Here is a 21,464-nt window from a genome sequence, read left to right as displayed (position 1 = left end):
CACTGACTTAGCTCACACTAAGATTCACTCTCTTAGTCTTCTCTAGGATCCGATCAACCTTGATCTCCTAAAGGAACTAAACAAACTGTTTATCAGAGAATTGTTTACAAGAGATTTGCTGTGTCTGAGACTGTTAGGTAGGTCGTCAGGAAGGTACAGTTGCTTTTGTACTTGGATAGCGACTTGACCTTTAAACCTAGGAGACTTCTGATCAGGAGAAAGCTTCATGTTGGAACTTGTGAAGCCGGTTGATTAGAGTCAGAGGGAAAGCCTAGATCCTCTGACCATTGTTTCTTCTGATTCTGAACTCAGAGGGAAGTACATGGTCTTCAGAGCATCTTGCTTCTGGACATCAGAATTTCACTAATCAGCTTCTGGATCTTCAGAGTCTTCTACACCATCAGAATATCTGAGCCTTCAGTGTTTCTTGGTTATCAGACTTTCTGGATCTTCAGAACTTCTAGTGACTGAGTCCACATCAGAGTTTGTATAACTTCAGAACTTCTGAAGCTTTTCCACTGTTCATACTGAACATGGTGAATGCGAAAGCGTTGCTTGGGTCGCTCTTTATACACAGTGCTTCTGATTTGTGTGAGATTGAGTTGAGGTCAGAGCCTGTAAATAGCACACTCAGAAAAACACGTTAGAGTACCACAATTGTTCATATCAAAAGGTTAACTTGTAATCATCAAAACATAGAGTTGTACTACTAGATCAAAACTTGATCTTACACCAACACCCATTTATTCGCACTATTCCCCCATCCTGAGTTGAGGACCGCTCCCCCCTTACCTTGAGTCCTTGCTATTTGTTTGCCTCGTTTAGTTCCCTCAGCTTTCTCTTCATAAGTTTTTACAACTCATTTAGTCTATAAAGTGATTTACTTGTCATTCCTCTTTATGGCTTAACCTCTTCACTTTTCTTAGACTCATAATCTTCTATTGCATGAGAAAGAGTAAGGATTTTAGCCGATAAATCATTTAACTAACTACTTCTCATATACTTAGGTCATTTCTTCACTTAGTCCTTTTTCATTGCACAAACAGTTTGATATTAACTTAAATCATCATTTCAGGATTAAGAATTGATAGAAATTATTCATTTAATTACATAAGCAAATTATTATTTAGATAATTAATCAAGATTAACAAAAGCTAACAAGTTCTTCAATTAATTAGCTCTAACACACTTAGATTATTTCTTCAATTTAATTGCTTCTAGCTTAAACTTTATACTATCAACTTCTTATTAGCATTTTACCATTAAATTAGAAATTATTAATTTAATTAGGCAATTTAATCACAAATCATCCAATTAATTAAGATTATCCAAGATTAACATGTTCTACTTCAACTTGATTCAATTAAAAAATCTGTCCAACTTAAGAAATCAAAATAAAACCATGTTCTTTCTCAAAAATCAACATTTTAAAGCTAATTTAAGCTCAAAAATCAATTATTCATCAATCCTCCTGAATTTAGCTTGTTCCATACTTATTATCAAGTCCAATTAATTCTGAAATAATTATTCATTCTCATCCAGACAGAGATTAGGGCCCAGGGAGCTTGATTCCTTCACATTTTAAAGCTTTTGATCATGGTAGCCATGAAAGTGGAATCAAGTTCCCTTGCTCTGGCTCTCTTTCTTTCTTTCCAAATCTGTTTCTGAATATCCAAGCATTAATAAAATGGTTTCAGTAAGCACTAAGCAGGTCACGTAAGTTGGGTATCAAGGAAAATGTCAAAAACTTGTTCAAGACTTGTGCAATTCGAAAATCGTGTACGGCGAGAAGTCGCCGGAGAAGCATGAAAGAAATAAGCATAAAAACGTGTTTGGAAAGCCCAGAAACCTTTAATTACCGAAACTCGAAAATTTCTGCAGATTACGGCGAGAAGTCGCCGGAGAAGACGATGCAGACAGCGGCGGGTACGGCGGCGCTCGTCGCCGAAGGCAAGCTGGGCACAGTGGTCGGTTTGTCTTATTTCCATAAGCACGGTGGTGGTCGAATTATCAAGTTTGGAGGTCGGAGTAAGGAGAAAAACGTGTTCAAAGTGATTGATTTTCCGGCGGATTTTCCGGAAAATGCATAGGCACGACGGGACGATGAATTTTAGCCCAGATTTGATGATTTCGTGCCCAGAACCTCCACAAAAGCTCCAGATTCACCCATTATGCACCCAGGGACGTGTTTGAATAGGTTTTGGGAAAAATTGAAGTGGTTTTTAGTGAAGAACAAAGAAGATGAAAGAAAGGTGAAGTTAAGGACTATGAGAGAGGATTTAGAGCTTTTCTTACATGCTCTGAGGCTCAGGTCAGGTCTGAGGGCTTGTGTGATGATGGGGCTGCAAGAAGATTCGAATTTATAGGCCAAAAGATGAAAGGATTGAAAGACAAAATTGCCTAGAAGAAGCATGCACAAAGACAAGTGTTCTTGAACTTGTCTCTTCACCATGAAGCCAAGTGTCATGCTTCATGCACTAAACCAGTCTTAAAACTTCTAATTAAAGCTTATTTAGTCAAATCTATGAATTATTCAAGGTGTGTGTGTGAATGGGGTTTGAATTTTCTTCATTTAGTCAAACTATTATATTTTATTTGATTTTTCTTTGATTTAATTTCTAGTAAATCTTATGTTAATGCACTAATGTACTAATATATTTAAATCCTAATCGTTTACTTAATGAACATATTCTCTTTCTAATCCTTTAAATCAAGCACACAATAATAATAATAATAATAATAATAATAATAATAATAATAATAGTAGTAGTAGTAGTAGTAGTAGAATGAGATGTTACACGTTGAAGTTTTGATCATTCTTCTTCTTCTTCTTCTGGTCAGACTATCCAGTAGATAAAGCGTTCATTTGCTTGTATAATCTGTCTTGATACTTTGATCTTCTTGCATAGACGATGAAACATGTATGACTTTCTTTTTCACTGTGTCGTCTGCTTTTGTAGCTTTGCCCTTTCGTTGACTCCTTTGGCTTGTCTTGTCTTCCTCTTATGCTCTTTGTCTTCTCTCTCTCTTCTTTGCTTAAGCATCTCTTCTTTGTCTTCGTGTCATCTTCTTGCTTTGCTTCTCTAGACGATATGGTCTGAGAGATATGAGAGTGATTTCCTGAAATGCACATAATATATTCAATTAGTTCATTTACACTCTTGGAAATTGTTATCATTCAAAACATGATAGACGATTACGATTGGCCTTGATTGGTGATTTTGTACTAGCCCCCAACTAGTCACCTGTGAACAAGCACAATATCTTTGGGTGTTTGTTTCTAGTTACTTCCTTAGGAGCTCATCCTGATTTGGGTTGCTTCCTTAGGCGACAGGTTCCTCTTCTGAATACTCGGGTTATCATTGCTTTGAGTACCTTTTGTTGTACGAATATGACAGTCAGATTGCGTCTTGGGGTTTAGTCAGACCTTGATCTTTGGACGATCTGAACTTAGTCTTACCGGACTTTGGGAAATCCGTTTGTTGGTGGAGACTTGTGTAATTCCTTTGAAATTTTCTTGGCTTTTGAGTTTGTCGGGAGAGACTTGGGAAACTCCTTCACATGATCTTGGCATTTGGCGCTTTAACTGATTTGGACTATGAGTGTGAGAACTTTACCAAATTATGCTTTCATGTTGGAATGGCATTTTCTCATAGTCCTCCCTTCTGCGTCGTTCATGTTGCCTTGATTGTATGAGTGATGACGTCTGATGAAGTTGAATTGATGTACTTACATTGATGCAATCATACTGAGATGCACGAGGCTTTTTCCTTGTTATCTTTAGTTATATTCTTCTATAGCTACTTCTTCTTGGACGTTGTTGAAACGGTTACATTACGAAAAAAAAAAAGAAACAGAACTTAAAAGAAAAAAAAAAGACGCACCCACCCACTTTTTCCCTTTCTCCTTTTACTTTACCCATTTCCCCCTCCATTCGACAGCATCTTCATCTTCTATCCTCTTCTTCATCAATTACTTTTTCTTCACCAAAGAACCACACTAATACCCACCATAAACTACAAATATTTGAAGAAGAAGCTTGATGGTTCACGTAGGAAGCTTTTGGGTTAGTTTTGGGTGCTAGGGATTTTTCTCTAAGAGAGGAGAAGATTACCCACCCCATAAAGAGTATTCACTTGAGCTCAATGAGGTATATTCACAACCCAAAAATTATAAAGAATGGTATTCTAGTCTATGTTGAGTTTGGGTAAATTAATTTTAGCGATTTGAGCTCACAATTAGGGATTTCATGGTTGCTTTTGGATAATAGATAACTAAATTAAGTTCCTAAGGAGTTGAAATTTGTTGCTGATGTTCAGACTTGCCGATCACGGACTCATCCGGGCATCTTGAAGTTGTTGGGAGCACTCCTCTTGATCCTTCATAGTGGTGAGTGGTTTATGACCATTGTGACATATTTTTAATTACTTTATGTTTATGGTTTTGACTATTTTATTATAACTAGAAGTGTCTCTTTATTTAAAATTGGGGAAACATCCTTTCATTCACATGACTATCTTTTATTGAGTTATTTAAGGTTATGTAATCAAATAAATGGATTTGAGAATGATTTTAGTTTGTTTTAAGTTATGAAGTTACAAACTTTATGTATTGAATCATGTTGGGTTGAGAATGACATCTTGATGAACTTTGATAATTATTGAGAACATTCATATTTTAAACTTTGATATGAGATTGCTTATGATTTTGAAAAGATGATTGTGGGAATACATGTTAGAACCCCGTAGCCGTTAACGGAGGTAACGACCTAGGTGCACCTAGTTATTTGATTCCGGGTGGAGAGGGCTATCCGTTAGATGGAGCCACCAGTGCACGGAAAGGGCTATCAACGAGATGTAGCTTCCCCCGATGAGATAGATGAGATATGACATGATTCTGGGTGGAGAGGGCTATCTGTTAGATGGAGCCGCCTCTTGGATAAGATAATCCTTATGAGGAAAGGGCTATCAACGAGATGGAGCCGCCTTATGATTATGGTTCTCTCATGTGTGTTCCCTATTGTATTTGGATTATCGGATTTTGAGTGATTTTATAAATTGAAAATGCTTTAACCGCATTATGATTCTTTAAGTTTGCTCTATGTCAAAGTGACATTGATTTGAGTTAGTAAAGCATGAAGCTTTTACCATGCCATATATGTTTTATGAAAGTGATTTGAGTTACTTGACTTGATCAAATGCCATATTTATCCTAAGTTTTAAAGAGAAAATCGTGCCTATGATGTTCCCCTTCTAGTTCATGGTGGTTTATAGGCCCTCACTAAGTCTTTGTGACTTACCCCCTCCTTATTTCCATTTCAGATTCACAGGTAGCTGAGTAGGAGGTTGCTTCAGTTGCAGCTTGTACAGTTACTTCTTTTTGGTAGGCCTCCTACGGTTGGTGGCCATGTTGATGTCTTTTGTTGATCTTTTTGGTATTCTGCAGCTATAGGGAATATGTAGTAGTTATATTTTGTAAAGTGTAAAAGTTCTACGATGTATTTGATGATGTTACTTCTTGGATAATGGATATGTGTAGATTTGGATCTCTGGCTGAATGATATACCTCTTTAGCAGGTCTTGTTATTTTGTAAAAATGTAGAAATACAAAGGAAACTCTGTCCAATTATCGTTTGAGCTTCGTAAGCATGTTTCTTTCTTTATAAGAGGTATTGCGGAAACGAATCATGTGAAAGCAGGCTTGCTAGGCTATGGTAATAGCTTATGCGTCGGTTACGGCTTAGGTTTGGGTCGTGACAAAGTTGGTATCAGAGCTTTGGTCGTAGGTCCTAATAGCTGCAGACATGAGGTAGTAATAGAATCTTGCTAGTAAATTGTGAACCGCGGCACAACTTACTTGCAAGATGCTATTAACATCTCATGGTAGTCCTAGAGTATTTTTCAATGTTGTGATTGAGTCTATTCTTAATTCCTTCAAGATTGAGTCTTGTCTTGTATTTGATCAATGTTTTGTTCTTAGGTGAGGATGCCACCCAGGATGAGGATTCCTGCTAGAAGGGGAAATTCTGATGAGTCCGCTACCCAACCCCAAGACCCTCCTCCAAGGGGTCGTGGTCGGCGTCGTGGTCGAGTTAGAGAGAGAGTTGGAGGGAGAGATGCACCGGTTGGGCGTGGATTGGCTGATGAGGTAGCCAATGATCAGGTTCCTAGGGCAAGGAGAAGCAATCCAGGGGTTGCAGAGCTTGCAGCTACTATGCAAGTGTTTCAGCAATCTGTGCAATGACTTGTAGGAGTTTTGGGTGGGCAGCAACAACAGGGGAACCCAACTCCTATAGCTAATGATCCGCAACAAGGAGTAAGACAAGGACAACAACAACCAGCAGCTACCCTTGATGAGATTACTGTCTCATTGGCAGACTTCATGAAGCTCAAGCCGCCTACTTTTTCTGGGTTACCGAGTGAGGACCCACAGAGGTTCATTGATGCTTTGGAGAGACTATGGAGAGCCTTGGGGTGCTCATCTGTCAAGGCCGTAGACTTGGCGTCATTCCAGTTGGAGGGTATAGCACATGATTGGTATGATACATTGATTCATTCGAGGCTAGTGAGATCGCCTCCATTAGACTGGGGTTCTTTTTCTCAGCACTTTATGAGTCGTTTCCTTCCAGAGAGTGTCAGAGATGGTTTAGTCCATGAGTTTGAGAGACTGGAGCAGACGGAGGGCATGGCTGTATCAGAGTATAGTGCTCGTTTTACTCAGCTCTCTAGACATGTTCCTTATCCTCTCTCAGAGGATATGCGTGTCAAGAGGTTCATCAGAGGCTTGAGGGAGTATTTGTATAGATCTGTGGTTGGGTCTAATTGTTCCACTTTTACAGAGGCTTTGAGTTTAGCACTTCAGATTGAGCAGCGACAGAAGGAGAAAAATAGTGGTACTCGAGATTCTCGCAAAAAGCAGCGACTAGAGGCGTCACAGAGTAGCCAGCCGAGTCGTGGCAGTGGATATGGTGGACAACCGAGGTCAGTGGTTCCAGGGAGTGTATCTAGTGGTCGGTCTTCAGGCTCTGTACAGAGTCATAGATCACTTTCTGGAGGGCCTTCCCGACCTAGTTTTTCTCAGAGGCATGGTGATGTGAGATCTATTCCTTGTCCTACTTGCGGGAGGTTTCATTTTGGAGCTTGCTTGGGAGATAGTAGAGCGTGCTATCAGTGTGGCCAAACTGGTCATATTAGGAGGGATTGTCCTTTGACTGTGGCACATCCTTCCTCTAGTCATGCATCAGCACCAGGTGGAGCGGCTTTAGCATCTTCTCATACTCCTGCAGCATCTATGAGACCGTCTGGGAGTGCTTCAGGTCGAGGTTCTAGAGTATCTCAGCAGGGTGGCAGAGGTACTAGTGGCAGAGGTCAGGGACTGGCTGAGAGAGGTCAGGCACGAGTATTTGCTTTGACTCGTCAGGATGCTCAGGCATCCAATGCAGTGGTTACAGGTACACTTTCTGTATGTTCTCAGGATGCTCGTGTTTTATTTGATCCTGGAGCTACACACTCTTTTGTATCAGTGTGGTTTGCTTCTCAAATTGGTAAATGTTCTTGTCCCTTGAAGGATACATTGGTTGTGGCTACCCCTCTTGGGGAGAATCTTTTAGCTGATTCTGTTTATCCTTCTTGTGAGGTATTCGTTGGGGATAGAAAATTGTTAGCAGACTTAATCACTCTAGACATGGTTGACTTTGATGTAATCTTGGGTATGGAAGTAGTGAGGTTTGATATGCCTGGAGAGCCTTCTTTTTCATTCTAGGGTGAACGGTGTTTGACACCGTATAATCTAATTTCAGCATTAGGAGCCTTTCGGTTGCTAAGGAAGGGTTGTCAGGGATACTTAGCTTTGGTAAAAGATACTCAAGCAGTTGAAAAGAAACTTGAAGAAGTCCCGATAGTGTGTGAATTTCCAGATGTATTTCCTGAAGAACTTCCTGGTTTACCACCTGATCGGGAGATAGAATTTTCTATAGACTTGGTTCCTGGCACCCAACCAATATCTATACCTCCTTATCGGATGGCACCAGCAGAGCTTAAGGAATTAAGGGAGCAGTTGCAGGATCTTCTTGATAAGGGCTTTATTCGCCCTAGTTCTTCTCCTTGGGGAGCACCTGTCTTGTTTGTGAAGAAGAAGGACGGGACCATGCGGGGTTATGTATTGATTACAGACAATTGAATAAGGTGACTATAAAGAATAAGTATCCTTTACCTCGCATAGATGATTTGTTTGATCAGTTGCAGGGAGCTCAATGTTTCTCAAAGATTGACTTGCAATCAGGGTATCACCAGTTGAAGATTAAGAAGGAAGATGTTCCTAAGACGGCATTTCGGACACGTTATGGCCATTATGAGTTCTTGGTCATGTCCTTTGGACTCACTAAAGCCCCTGCTGCTTTTATGGACTTGATGAACCGAGTCTTTAAACCCTTCTTGGATCACTTTGTGATTGTGGTTATTGATGATATTCTTGTGTATTCTAAGGGTAAAGAAGAGCATGAAGAACATCTAAGGTTGGTTTTGCAGACTTTGAGGGAGAAGCAGTTGTTTGCCAAATTCTCTAAATGTGAATTTTGGCTAGATAGTGTTGCCTTCTTGGGGCATGTTGTATCCAAGGATGGTATAAGTGTTGATCCTAGCAAAGTGGAAGCAGTGCAGAATTGGCCTAGACCCACGATAGTGAAGGAGATTCGGAGTTTTATTGGTTTGGCAGGGTACTATCGTCGCTTTGTAAAGGACTTCTCAAAGCTTGCCTCCCCTTTGACCAGACTAACTCAAAAGAAAGTTGAATTTCAATGGTCTGACGCTTGTGAGGAAAGCTTTCAGAAATTGAAAGAATGTCTGACTTCAGCACCCGTCTTGGCATTACCCTCAGGTGGTGGAGGCTATGCAGTTTATTGTGATGCTTCTAGAGTGGGCCTTGGTTGTGTGCTTATGCAGCATGGCAAAGTCATTGCCTATGCTTCTAGGCAACTCAAAGGGCACGAGCAGAATTATCCCACACATGATTTAGAGATGGCTGCAGTAGTTTTTGCTCTTAAAATCTGGAGGCATTATCTTTATGGTGAGACTTGTGAAATTTTTACTGATCATAAGAGTCTTAAATATATTTTTCAGCAGCGAGACTTGAATTTAAGGCAAAGAAGGTGGATGAAACTTCTAAAAGATTATGACTGTACCATCTTGTATCATCCTGGCAAGGCGAATGTGGTTGTCGATGCTCTAAGTAGAAAATCTATGGGTAGTCTTGCTCACTTAGCGGAGGTTAAGAGACCCATTGTTAAAGAATTCCAAGAACTTGTTGACAGTGGAGTTCAATTTGAACTTGCACATTCTAACTCATTGTGCTAATGTGCAAATTCGTTCTACCTTAGTTGATGATGTTAAACAGGCTCAATGTCAAGACCCATATATGGTGAAGATGGTGGAAGATGTTCAAAATGGCAAAGTTTCACAATTTTCAGTAGATTCTGATGATGTCTTGCGCCTTGGATGTCGGTTGTGTGTGCCTAATGTAGAAGGCCTAAGGAGGAAAATTTTAGAAGAAGCTCATCATTCTTCTTACACTATCCATCCTGGTTCTACTAAAATGTATCAAGACCTAAAGGAGTTTTATTGGTGGGAAGGGATGAAGAAAGATGTAGCAGATTTTGTTTCTAAGTGTTTAGTGTGTCAGCAGGTGAAAGCTGAGCACCAAAAGCCAGCAGGATTGCTTTAGTCTATTGATATTCCAGTGTGGAAATGGGAAGGCATTGCTATGGATTTTGTGACCGGTTTGCCTCGAACTTTGATAGGTTATGACTTTGTGTGGGTGATCATTGATCGATTGACTAAGTCTGCGCACTTCTTGCCAGTGAAGACTACTTATACTGCAACTCAGTATGCTAAGCTTTACTTAGATGAGATTGTCTCTTTGCATGGTGTACCGGTTTCTATTATTTCAGATCGACGGGCTCAATTTACTGCACACTTTTGGAAGTCTTTCCAAAATGCTTTAGGAACCCGCTTGAATCTGAGTACAACTTTCCACCCTCAAACCGATGGCCAGTCTGAGAGAACAATTCAGATATTGGAGGGAAATGGGATCAGTATTTACCTTTGATGGAGTTTGCCTATAATAATAGTTACCAGTCTAGTATCCAGATGGCACCATTTGAGGCATTATATGGCAGGCGATGCAGATCACCAATAGGTTGGTTTGAAGTTGGCGAAGCCAAACTTGTAGGCCCAGAACTTATTCAAGATGCAATTGAGAAAGTTAAGCTAGTTTGTGATCGCTTGGTTACAGCTCAGAGTCGGCAAAAGTCTTATGCTGATAAGAGACGACGCCCTTTGGAGTTTGCAGTTGGAGATCATGTGTTCTTACGTGTGTCTCCAATGAAAGGGGTGTTGCGGTTTAGCAAGAAAAGGAAGCTGATTCCAAGATTCATTGGACCGTTTGAGATTTTAGAGCGAGTTGGCCCAGTAGCTTATCGATTGGCACTTCCGCCAGATCTTTCCGGAGTTCATCCATCTTTTCATGTCTCTATGCTTCGGAAATATCTATATGATCCTTCGCATGTTATCAATCATGAGGATGTGCAGCTAGATGAAAACTTATCTTATGAAGAGCACCCGATAGCTATAATTGATAGACGAGTGAAGCAGTTGCACTCTAAAGACGTTGGGTCAGTGAAAGTTCTTTGGCGAGGACCAGCTAGCGAAGAGACGACATGGGAACCCGAAGATATCATCCGTGAGAAGTACCCTTCCTTATTTGAGACTCAAAGTTAGTTAATGTTTTAAAAAATTCGAGGGCGAATTTTCTTTAAGGGGGGAAGAATGAAACGCACCGTTTCAATTACATTAGGAAAAAAAATAGAACTGAAAAGAAAAAAAAAGACGCACCCACCCACTTTTTCCCTTTCTCCTTTTACTTTACCCATTTCCCCCTCCATTCGACAGCATCTTCATCTTCTATCCTCTTCTTCATCAATTACTTTTTCTTCACCAAAGAACCACACTAATACCCACCATAAACTACAAATATTTGAAGAAGAAGCTTGATGGTTCACATAGGAAGCTTTTGGGTTAGTTTTGGGTGCTAGGGATTTTGCTCTAAGAGAAGAGAAGATTACCCACCCCATAAAGAGTATTCACTTGAGCTCAATGAGGTATATTCACAACCCAAAAATTATAAAGAATGGTATTCTAGTCAATGTTAATTTTGGGTAAATTAATTTTAGGGATTTGAGCTCACAATTAGAGATTTCATGGTTTCTTTTGGATAATAGATAGCTAAATTAAGTTCCTAAGGAGTTGAAATTTGTTGTTGATGTTCAGACTTGCCGATCACGGACTCATCCGGGCATCTTGAAGTGGTTGGGAGCACTCCTCTTGATCCTTCATAGTTGTGAGTGGTTTATGACCATTGTGACATATTTTTAATTACTTTATGTTTATGGTTTTGACTATTTTATTATAACTAGAAGTGTCTATTTATTTAAAATTGGGGGAACATCCTTTCATTCACATGACTATCTTTTATTGAGTTATTTAAGGTTATGTAATCAAATAAATGGATTTGAGAATGATTTTAGTTTTTTTTAAGTTATGAAGTTACAAACTTTATGTATTGAATCATGTTGGGTTGAGAATGACATCTTGATGAACTTTGATAATTATTGAGAACATTCATATTTGAAACTTTGATATGAGATTGCTTATGATTTTGAAAAGATGATTGTGGGAATACATGTTAGAACCCCGTAGCCGTTAACGGAGGTAACGGCCTAGGTGCACCTAGTTATTTGATTCCGGGTGGAGAGGGCTATCCGTTAGATGGAGCCGCCAGTGCATGGAAAGGGCTATCAACGAGATGTAGCTTCCCCCGATGAGATTGATGAGATATGACATGATTCCGGGTGGAGAGAGCTATCCGTTAGATGGAGCCGCCTCTTGGATAAGACAATCCTTATGAGGAAATGGCTATCAACGAGATGTAGCTTCCCTCGATGACACGATGTGACTTGAGAAAGGAAAGGGCTATCCGTTAGATGGAGCCGCCCCTAGGGGAAAGGCCACCCTGTAGGAGGAAAGGGTTATCAACGAGATGGAGCCGCCTTATGATTATGGTTCTCTCATGTGTGTTCCCTATTGTATTTGGATTATCGGATTTTGAGTGATTTTATAAATTGAAAATGCTTTAACCGCAATACCGCATTATGATTCTTTAAGTTTGCTCTATGTCAAAGTGACATTGATTTGAGTTAGTAAAGCATGAAGCTTTTACCATGCCATATATGTTTTATGAAAGTGATTTGAGTTACTTGACTTGATCAAATGTCATATTTAATTCATGGTGGTTTATAGGCCCTCACTAAGTCTTTGTGACTTACCCCCTCCTTATTTCCATTTCAGATTCATAGGTAGCTGAGTCGGAGGTTGCTTCAGTTGCAGCTTGTACAGTTACTTCTTTTTGGTAGGCCTCCTACGGTTGGTGGTCATGTTGATGTCTTTTGTTGATCTTTTTGGTATTATGCAGCTATAGGGAATATGTAATAGTTATATTTTGTAAAGTGTAAAAGTTCTACGATGTATTTGATGATGTTACTTCTTGGATAATGGATATGTGTAGATTTGGATCTCTGGCTGAATGATATACCTCTTTAGCAGGTCTTGTTATTTTGTAAAAATGTAGAAATACAAAGGAAACTCTGTCCAATTATCGTTTGAGCTTCGTAAGCATGTTTCTTTCTTTATAAGAGGTATTGCGGAAACGAATCATGTGAAAGCAGGCTTGCTAGGCTATGGTAATAGCTTATGCGCCGGTTACGGCTTAGGTTTGGGTCGTGACAGTTGTGCTTTGTTAGTTGGCGTTTAGTGTCTTCAGGCGGGCGAGTCTCTTTTATTTCAGTTTATAACTATTTATATATTGTGTCTATTAGTTCACTTTAAAATTACATTTATATGAGTATTGTGTTCAGTGACGGATCTTTAATTTTAAGTTTTGAGGGTAAAATACACACATAAAAAATTTAGTGGGGGCAAATAATACAAATAATATACATTTTTTACTATACAAACAAACAATATATAAAGTATTTAAAAGGGAATTAGAGAACAACAAAAATTTTGTGGGGGCATTTTCCCCCAAAGCCACCAATGTGGATCCGTCTTTGCTGTTCATTATTTTACTTTTTACAAATGTGGATTTGCAGTTCTAAAATTTATTCTGGCTCTACAAAAGTCCTAGTTCCGCCACGACTTGCGTGTAGGTGATGACCTCAATTTTATCCGAATCATCTGGGAACATAGGAATTTGATTATATCTAAAGTAGGAGTCTAGTGATAGGTAGATGGAACTAGCGTTTTTCCCCGTGCGCTGCACGGTGAAAATTGATATTATAATTTAGACATCAATTAATATTTTGATTATGAAAAAGTTGAGATATTAAGAATAAAAACAATCATATATAATAAGAATGAAGAGATTTTAAAAATATAAATTGTGAAACTCAAGTATAGTATTTTGTACAAATACACGCATTTAACAAATATAAAGATTTCAAAAAAAATAAATGAATCAATTGATAAAAACTTCATTTACACACATGTGAGGTACAAAAAAATTCTACTTCCTAAGATGAAAACCACCATTGTTGCACGCGAAGCTTACTACAGTGTTAATTATATCAGTCAATTCATTACTTATAAACTTAACAAAAAAGTTGGAAAAAAAATTCAATCATAATAAGGATGAAGACTTTAAAAAACTTAGATTTACACCATTGAAGAAAAATATTTCAACTTGTTGTTGCAGGTGAGTTCTACAATTGTATTGGAGAATTGTGATAGATTACTAATAGAAATTTGTAATTGAGAACCATAGATAGATTACTAAAAAAGAGATGAAAACATGTAGCAAAGACCCTACACGACTAATTTCATTGAAAGAGATTCATGTATACACGACACGAAGTACCTTAGTTATTTTTGGATACATCCGAAAATGATTACATTGATTGGTTCTTAAAGAAATGACTAAATTTAAATTATCTCTGATTTTCAATGTCAAAAAAAAAAAGAAAAAAAAATCAACAATGAGTGATCTACCTCCTGCCATTTAATAACTACTCTAAACCGAAGTCTTTCCAACATTTTCCATAAAAGTCCATCATCTTGAAGTCACTCTCTGGTTCATCAAGGCACATAACTGGTTATCTGTTTAAGCATTCATTATTGGAGCAAACCTAAAAAAATATTGAAAAAAAGCATGGATATAAAGTTTACAGATACCGAATTGGAATACTCAATACATCACGTCACAATCTTCATTGTGGGAAGGTGAGATAGATGTCATTTAGTTGTTTTCACATAGATATACAACTTGGAAAATTTGTGGGGAAAATGAAACATTAGTATACAACTTATGGAAAAACTCAACCCTCTTCCTAATCATTATTTTGATGTTTCGGCTGCATCAAAAACTAGTATGTATACCCGTGCCGATGCACGGGAGACATATTTCCAAGTATATAATAATTTGCTTTTAATATATAGAATTATTTATTTTGTATGAATGAAAAAAAATCTAATAATAATTTATTTTGTTTTTAATTTTTTTATGATATAATAATACAATAATTTGTATGATTTTTGTTTTTATCCTTTTATTTTCGTTTTTCATTTTTTTCAAATAAGATGATAGAAAATATAGATTACATATTAAATTACATTTTTTTTACACTATATCATTGTGATTTCCTAAACTCTAAATAAATACAAATATAGGTAAACAAATTTCAAGGATGCAATAATAATTCTCTTATATAAAATACTATAACATATTTATCAAAAAGCAAGAATATTTAACTAAAAATACCACATTCATGTGAAGCATACAAAATTGTTGGATTTAAAATCAAATCTATCTAATTGTTCACCACCAAGAAAAATAAAACACAACTGCAAAATTTCAATAATTGACTTATGGTTGGAGAATTCTTTCACGGAATTAATCCGTTCATTACTCCAACATGAATAACGTGTGGATCATCTTTATGAATTCCAAACCAAACATAATGATTCTCTGTAAGGTTATTCGCTTTGATGAGTTTTTTCTACCCCTTCGAATTGTTCGTCTTCGTATCAACCGTTTTTTACACTCCAACAAATTTTGACTATATAATTTCTATCCCCGTGTGACAAATCTCTCTCTCTCTCTCTCATGTATAAATGACTTGTTATTCCAACAACTTGTTTATTTGGAAGCTGAATTAATCTATGTTGTGAGATTGTTATGCTGATTGGATGCTTAGAAAACTTGAATTTAGCGACTCAATAATTTATTTTACTTTCTCATCAAAAAACCTAAACATAAAAAAATATAAGTTATATATGTTCATTTATTCTAATTTTCGTCAAAATTTTATATTTATATATATACACACATTGAAACTTATGAAAAAAATTATAAAATTATATTGTTTGTTATTTTCAACTTGTAAATATTTTAATATAAATGTTCTTTCCGGTGGAATCTATATTTTCATAAACAAATTAAAATGGTTTTGTATATCTACTCTTAAAATTATTTAAAAGTATGGAAAAAGTACTAAAATTTTATTAAAACATTTTCTATTAGTTTCAATTTAAAGTATTTCCATGCAAAATGTTCATCATGTAGGAACTTTGTATTATATAATCAATAAATATAGACTAAATATATTAATTTTTCTCTAATTCCCCGTAGGAGCTCTATATTGACCTATTAAATTACAATGCTTTTTGTATATCTCTTAAATTATTTCAAAAATCTGAGAAAAGATTCAATCCCCGTGAATGGAAATGAATCACTGACTTTATAAGATTGTTGTAAGTACAGGGTCCCTAACAGAAACAATAATCCACTAAGTGAGACAACAATTTGAACAAACAAAAATTATATAAAGACAAATATTGTAACATCCTAAACGTACAATACATAAAGAATAAGACTTCTTCCTTTAACCCATTCGATTTAAGAAAGCTTCGGAATATATAAATTACTCATATCCAGTATTTGACCATTAATTGAATCTTTTAAACCCCATTTTGCCAAGTAGACTGAAAACGTTGTTGTCATTATCAATTTCTTCATTGACATCCCCAACCACATCAGCTATTTGTGGCTCAATTTGATGAAAGGAACTAATGGACTATCTAATAGAAATGCCAATAGAAACTTCAACAAAAAGAATAACATGTATTTACAATAATTGACACAACAAAATATTACTTTAAGTATCTGGGCTTTGCTTTAAGCCTATGACAATTAGAATTAGTATAAAAATTTAGTGACTACTCGAGCTTGGAACGTAGATGCTCAAGTGAATAAAACAACATTAGTTTCCAGCCTCAGCTCACTTTTCTCTCACAATCATCCCTCTGCTCACTCTTTGAAACAACTACAGGAATCTCAATCTGAAAAATTTTAACGGCCAAATAAAATAGGACAATAGCATTTCTCCATCCATTGCAGCACCTGAAACAATTATGCTCATTGAAATCCAAAGTCATGTTCAAGCACACATACCAACCAAAGAAAGAAACCGCCCAAATTACCTTCACAACATTAAAAAAGAAAAGAATCATTAAAACTGAAAAGAGAAGAAATTTTCATTATGCACTCGACTCTTACACACATTTTTTCCAAAGATTTATTCTCCAATAGCCAATTTATACATTTTTTATTAGATCTCCTTGAATAAAACTCACGGGCTGGATTGAAATTGCAAGATTTAGTTTCCCTTTTACTATAATTTCAGACAATTATGAGATTTTCTTGTTCATATATACTGTGAAATCCATTTTAAAAATTAGGAAGTTAACAACAATATTTCAACAGTTAAAAGATACAAACTGAATATAATCAAATGGAAAAAATTAAGAAAGTATTTTACTTCAGCCTCATGAACATAGTAGGCAAAACTGATATACTTGTGCCCCATTCAATATTAAGAAAGTATTTTACTTAAGCACCATCAATATTTGGTAGCCCTAACCACAATTTAGAGGACAATTTTTTCTTTAAAAAGGTGAGCTACAGAATCACCTCCTGAGCAATGGGTCCACCATTGGAATCAAATGCAACATACCTTGCAACATAATTGCTTCATCAATTTTACCTTTCCTTCACCACTAATCAAGCCCACTGATTTGTTGCTGTCACAGATGTGATTGTAAAATTTCTAAATGACCTTCCACTAAGAGCAGCTTCTAGAATCACGTGGTGCTATCCCAAGTCAAATTCTGCATCTTCTAGCAACAATTCAGGACATTTGCTGCGTCTCTACCCTCACTACTGATTCAAAGATAGTTATTTTATTAATTAAGAGAATGTGTAGAGACTCATCTTGATGAAGAAGCCAGTGCATGTGATTAATGACCTATCTGGAGCTACAACAAAAACATTATTGACCTGGGGGTAGAAGTCACGCCAGTTGTTTCAAGGATATTAAATTCGATCAATTTCAATAATGATTAAGAAATGCAAATGGTCACAATCACAAGCAAATACTAAAAATGGTAAGAGAAGAAGATTCCAAGTAGCAATAAAATTGGTCCTTCAAAGCAAGATGAAGATTGTAATCATCAGATCTCTTTCTATGCCTCCTCCAATACAACACATAAAAGTAAAGAAACACAGTAAAAAAGAGTCACATTCAAATTGACATTTGTAAGAACTTGTTACATTACATCCATATTACCATCATCAGATCACTATTACAATTTTAGAATCACTTTGAAACTCCATAATTTATAAAATAACCTTGAGCAAAGAGCTTCTTCAGCTATAGGATACTGAGATGTGTTTCAGAAGAGAAACAACGTGTACAATCAAACAAAGAAAGTACATTAAAGCGCATAATTTAAATTTGAAATTGGAATTTCCCAAAAATGTAAATGTATATGCTAAAAAAAATCAAACACGATCATAATCCAACAAACAACCAATGAATGCCTTATATCAAGAGCTCACGTGACAACACATGTCAAAAAAGGAAATATATCAACAATCGCAAGAGGTAGGAGAAGAAACCTAGTAACCATCATGCTTAAAAACAATCTACAATCCCAATGCACATGCAACACTAGCCACCTAAATCTCTACTTCAGAAATTAGAAGAAGCTTGAATTTGGAGAAAAATTCACCTTGCAGATTTGATGCCTTGTTTGCAGCTGATTCCTTTCTCTTTAGAATTTTTCTCCACCCCTCTAGCTTGAGATTGTAAAGAGAAGCTCGGCCAGACTATAGATATTACTCTGCACTCTCTCAAGAACCTTCAGCAATCAAATCTCTATTTGTTAACAACCACCTTAGAAGAATATACATGAATTGGAAACACAATACCAATATATTATAGAACTAATCTTAAATAGAATTTTAAAGCAACATGTTAGACATCATAATATGTTCCATTTAAGATCATCTTGGCAGAACGTATTAACAATACAGTTTCACTACTGTCAGTAAAAAATAAGTTACAGTCACTAATAGTTTGATATCAGAGCCTACAAAATGATGCATGGATGTTGCCTAATTTAGGAACTTATCTTTCGTTGTTATTTGATTCTATCAGGGGATGATACACATGTCTGTAGTGCCCATAATTTCCTTATATTCCATTGTGAGCAGTCTACTATGAGTCCTGCCTGCTTTAGGATCATCTGAAAATCCAAGACCAAAAATCACATTAAAAAAATTAGAACCATATTGATAGTCAAGGCACACTACAATACTTATGAATGAGGACCCATAGTACAATAAAATACTTATGATTTTGAAATAAAACAATCCATATTTGATCTCACCCAGTAAAGAAAAGGGAGTAAGTGAGTAACATGGACAGTAATTTGGAGACCTGAATATCAAGAACTTCCTGTAATCTCGGCTCCCAAGTTGATTAATCTCTCACACTTGCTTTTGGTCCTATTTCAAGCAGCCAAATCATCCTACAACATGAAATATAAGATAATCAATTATGACATGGAGAACCAAGACTACAGATAAAGGTATTTATCAAAATATCCCATGTAAATATTGAAGCATTTAATTTAAACAAAGTAAACCTGAGTCTATCAGTATAAGAAAAAGCAAAGAAAAATTGGATGGTGTTTCACTTGCTTCAGCAAGGGAAATTTCATAGAACATAATCAAAATAAAGCAGAAAATCGATAGTGGATCCAAGAAAAGAGTGCAGAGTAAACGGATCGAAGAATGAATTAATTACCGTGTCAATTGATGAGAATAGTTCCATACCGGTTCAGATAGAAGAATTAAATCGAACCTGAGAACGAAATCGGATCAAGAACCGAAGCGGATCAAAGAATGAAATTGGAGCTGTGAACGAAATAGGAGCAAGGAATGGAAGATCTGAAGAAGGACGCCAAGAAGGTTAAAGGTTCCTCTGCCATAGGTATCAGAGAAATAAACATAGCGTATGCAAGGGCAGCGATCAGGGTAAATGGCGATGATGATGGTCGCTGTTGAAGGAGGAGTTGCTGAGCGGTGGTGGTGGACGAAGTGGAGGAGGGGGAGGCAGGTTCTGATTCATGAGGTGTGGGGAGAGAGAGGAGGCCTTTTAGACTACTGATGATAAAAGGAAGCCTCTTTGAAAGCGTGTTGCAATGGAGATTTAGGGCTTCGAAACATTGGTGACAGAAAATTAGTGGAAACCTGGAAATGCATTCGGGTGAATAGTCACTTTGGTCCCTAAAGTTACACCAGTCGGGCAAATTCGTCCCTATTCTTCCTAAATGGCTCCCGTCGTCCCTGAAGTTTGAAAACGTCGGTCACGTTGGTCCTTACCTGAGCTCCCGTTAATAAACGTTAACAGAGATGATGAGTTGGCACGTTAAGTGCTCTGATGGCCATTCCACGTGGATCTGACCGTTGGGGGGAACATTGAAACATCAATTTAGTCCCTTTCTTCCTTATAAAAGAAAAACAAGAATTAGAACCCTAGAACAGACCCAAAATCCCCAAATTCGAAAACCTTCAATCCCACCTCTTTGGTTCTTCCAATCCTCAAATTTCTTCTCTCATTCAACTCGCAACTTGCAAACAATGTCTCAAAAGTCCAAATGTACTGTAGAAACGAAGGGGAGCACGAAGGGGAGCAAGGATTCAAATGGTACCTCGCACTCCATTGTTGATGGAGTCCTCTACTGTAAATGCGGTGAAAGGGCTGCGTTGAGGGTTTCTAGAACTGATGCGAACCCAAAAAGACCTTTTTATGCTTGTTATCTACCTAGGGTAACTACTTCACTACCACGAATTCGTAATCATGAGCTCTGTCTGTTGTGAATGTAATATTTGTTGACTTGTTCATTTGCAGTACCATGAATTCAATTGCAATTTCTTTCGGTGGGTTGATGAAGTGGAAGAGGAAATAGCACAAGATGGAAGGGTCAATGTACTTGGCAACAAAAAGGAAGATGAACTACAGGTGCATGAGGATTCTGGTATGAGGCAAGAGTTAGTGCAGGTCAGGGAAGTTATGTTGAAGACAAGTGAAGAGGTGATTGAAGAATTGAGGCTGGTGAGGGAAGTTATGTTGAAGACAAATGAAATTCTGAGTGAACATGTCAAGCTTCAGAAATATTATGGCATAGGAATGGCTTTGGTTGTCATACTTCTGTTGATTGTGTTGATCATTGTTGTCATTGTGAAGTAGGACATATAGTATGAGTGAGGAGGGGGAGGGTATGTTTCATGTTTTATGTTTGGTGTAGTGTACTGAAGAATGTAATCTTATGAAGATTTCATGAATGAAATTTCCATGCTTTTCATTAGATTTCATACCATTGTGACAACCTTGTTTAGTTACAGGACTAATAAAAATAACCATGCTTTTCATAGATAATAAAGATAAGTGATCACAATAGCACAATAAGGCATTAAAAGAGCCTAAAAGTGGTCCATACATAAAGTGGTCCATACATAAAGTGGTCCATACATAAAGTGCATAATGTGTCCATAAAGTGAGCACAATAGCATAATGTATCCATAATAATTTCAAAAGTGCATAACAAAACCACAATCTGGCATCAAAGGAGCACATATTTGATCCATACACAAGTCATTAATTAAAATACCCTAATATAGCATAAAAAAGCACAAAAGTGCACAAGTGGTCCATAATATATTTGGCCTAATATTCCTTCCAAAAAATTACAGTCCCATCAACATTATTCTTAGGTTAGTTTAGGGACACCAAAATGTAGACAGCAACCTCATGGATTCTGTGGAGGCCTTGGCTGGATTGAAGGTGTTGGCATGAATACCATAGGTCCTCCAGGAAGTTCATGTGTAGCAGGACCTGGTGGTGGGGATCTTCTCCCTTGGGATTGTGGGGGATATGTAGTGGTGGCAGGTTCAACCCTTTGACGGGGAGGCCTGAAAACTTTTCCTCTCACAGGGGGGGCTCTATAAGCAGCAGT

General features: G+C 37.1%; 1 protein-coding gene and 2 long non-coding RNA genes across 7 annotated transcripts; 2 read left to right on the top strand and 1 right to left on the bottom strand.

Annotated features, from left to right (window-relative positions):
• Window positions 1–3,862: 3,862 nt before the first annotated feature.
• Window positions 3,863–5,628, top strand: LOC130735419 (uncharacterized). The gene is made up of 3 exons (XR_009018441.1): window positions 3,863–4,150; window positions 4,320–4,389; window positions 5,322–5,628. It is a non-coding gene; the product is annotated as an uncharacterized LOC130735419 (long non-coding RNA).
• Window positions 5,629–16,204: 10,576 nt separating this feature from the next.
• LOC130738126 (uncharacterized) lies at window positions 16,205–19,667 on the bottom strand. Of its 5 annotated transcripts, none has more exons than XR_009019210.1 (4): window positions 19,253–19,667; window positions 18,884–18,974; window positions 18,174–18,689; window positions 16,205–17,322 (listed from the first exon to the last, which is right to left on the bottom strand). It is a non-coding gene; the product is annotated as an uncharacterized LOC130738126 (long non-coding RNA). The 5 variants fall into 5 exon arrangements; XR_009019213.1 differs by having other exon boundaries at window positions 16,205–17,319; window positions 18,834–18,974; window positions 19,310–19,666; XR_009019211.1 differs by having other exon boundaries at window positions 16,205–17,319; window positions 18,834–18,974; window positions 19,253–19,665.
• A 421-nt stretch (window positions 19,668–20,088) lies between these two features.
• LOC130736515 (uncharacterized protein At4g04775-like) lies at window positions 20,089–20,698 on the top strand. Its single transcript, XM_057588339.1, has 2 exons — window positions 20,089–20,277; window positions 20,360–20,698. The coding sequence occupies exons 1-2, from the start codon at window positions 20,089–20,091 to the stop codon at window positions 20,696–20,698; spliced, it is 528 nt and encodes a 175-aa protein (XP_057444322.1).
• Window positions 20,699–21,464: the final 766 nt, after the last annotated feature.

This window comes from Lotus japonicus, chromosome 2 (genome assembly GCF_012489685.1).
Source record: "Lotus japonicus ecotype B-129 chromosome 2, LjGifu_v1.2".
NCBI lineage: Eukaryota > Viridiplantae > Streptophyta > Magnoliopsida > Fabales > Fabaceae > Lotus > Lotus japonicus.
Note: the sequence above shows the minus strand (reverse complement) of the source record. Positions and strands in the feature narration are given on the sequence as shown.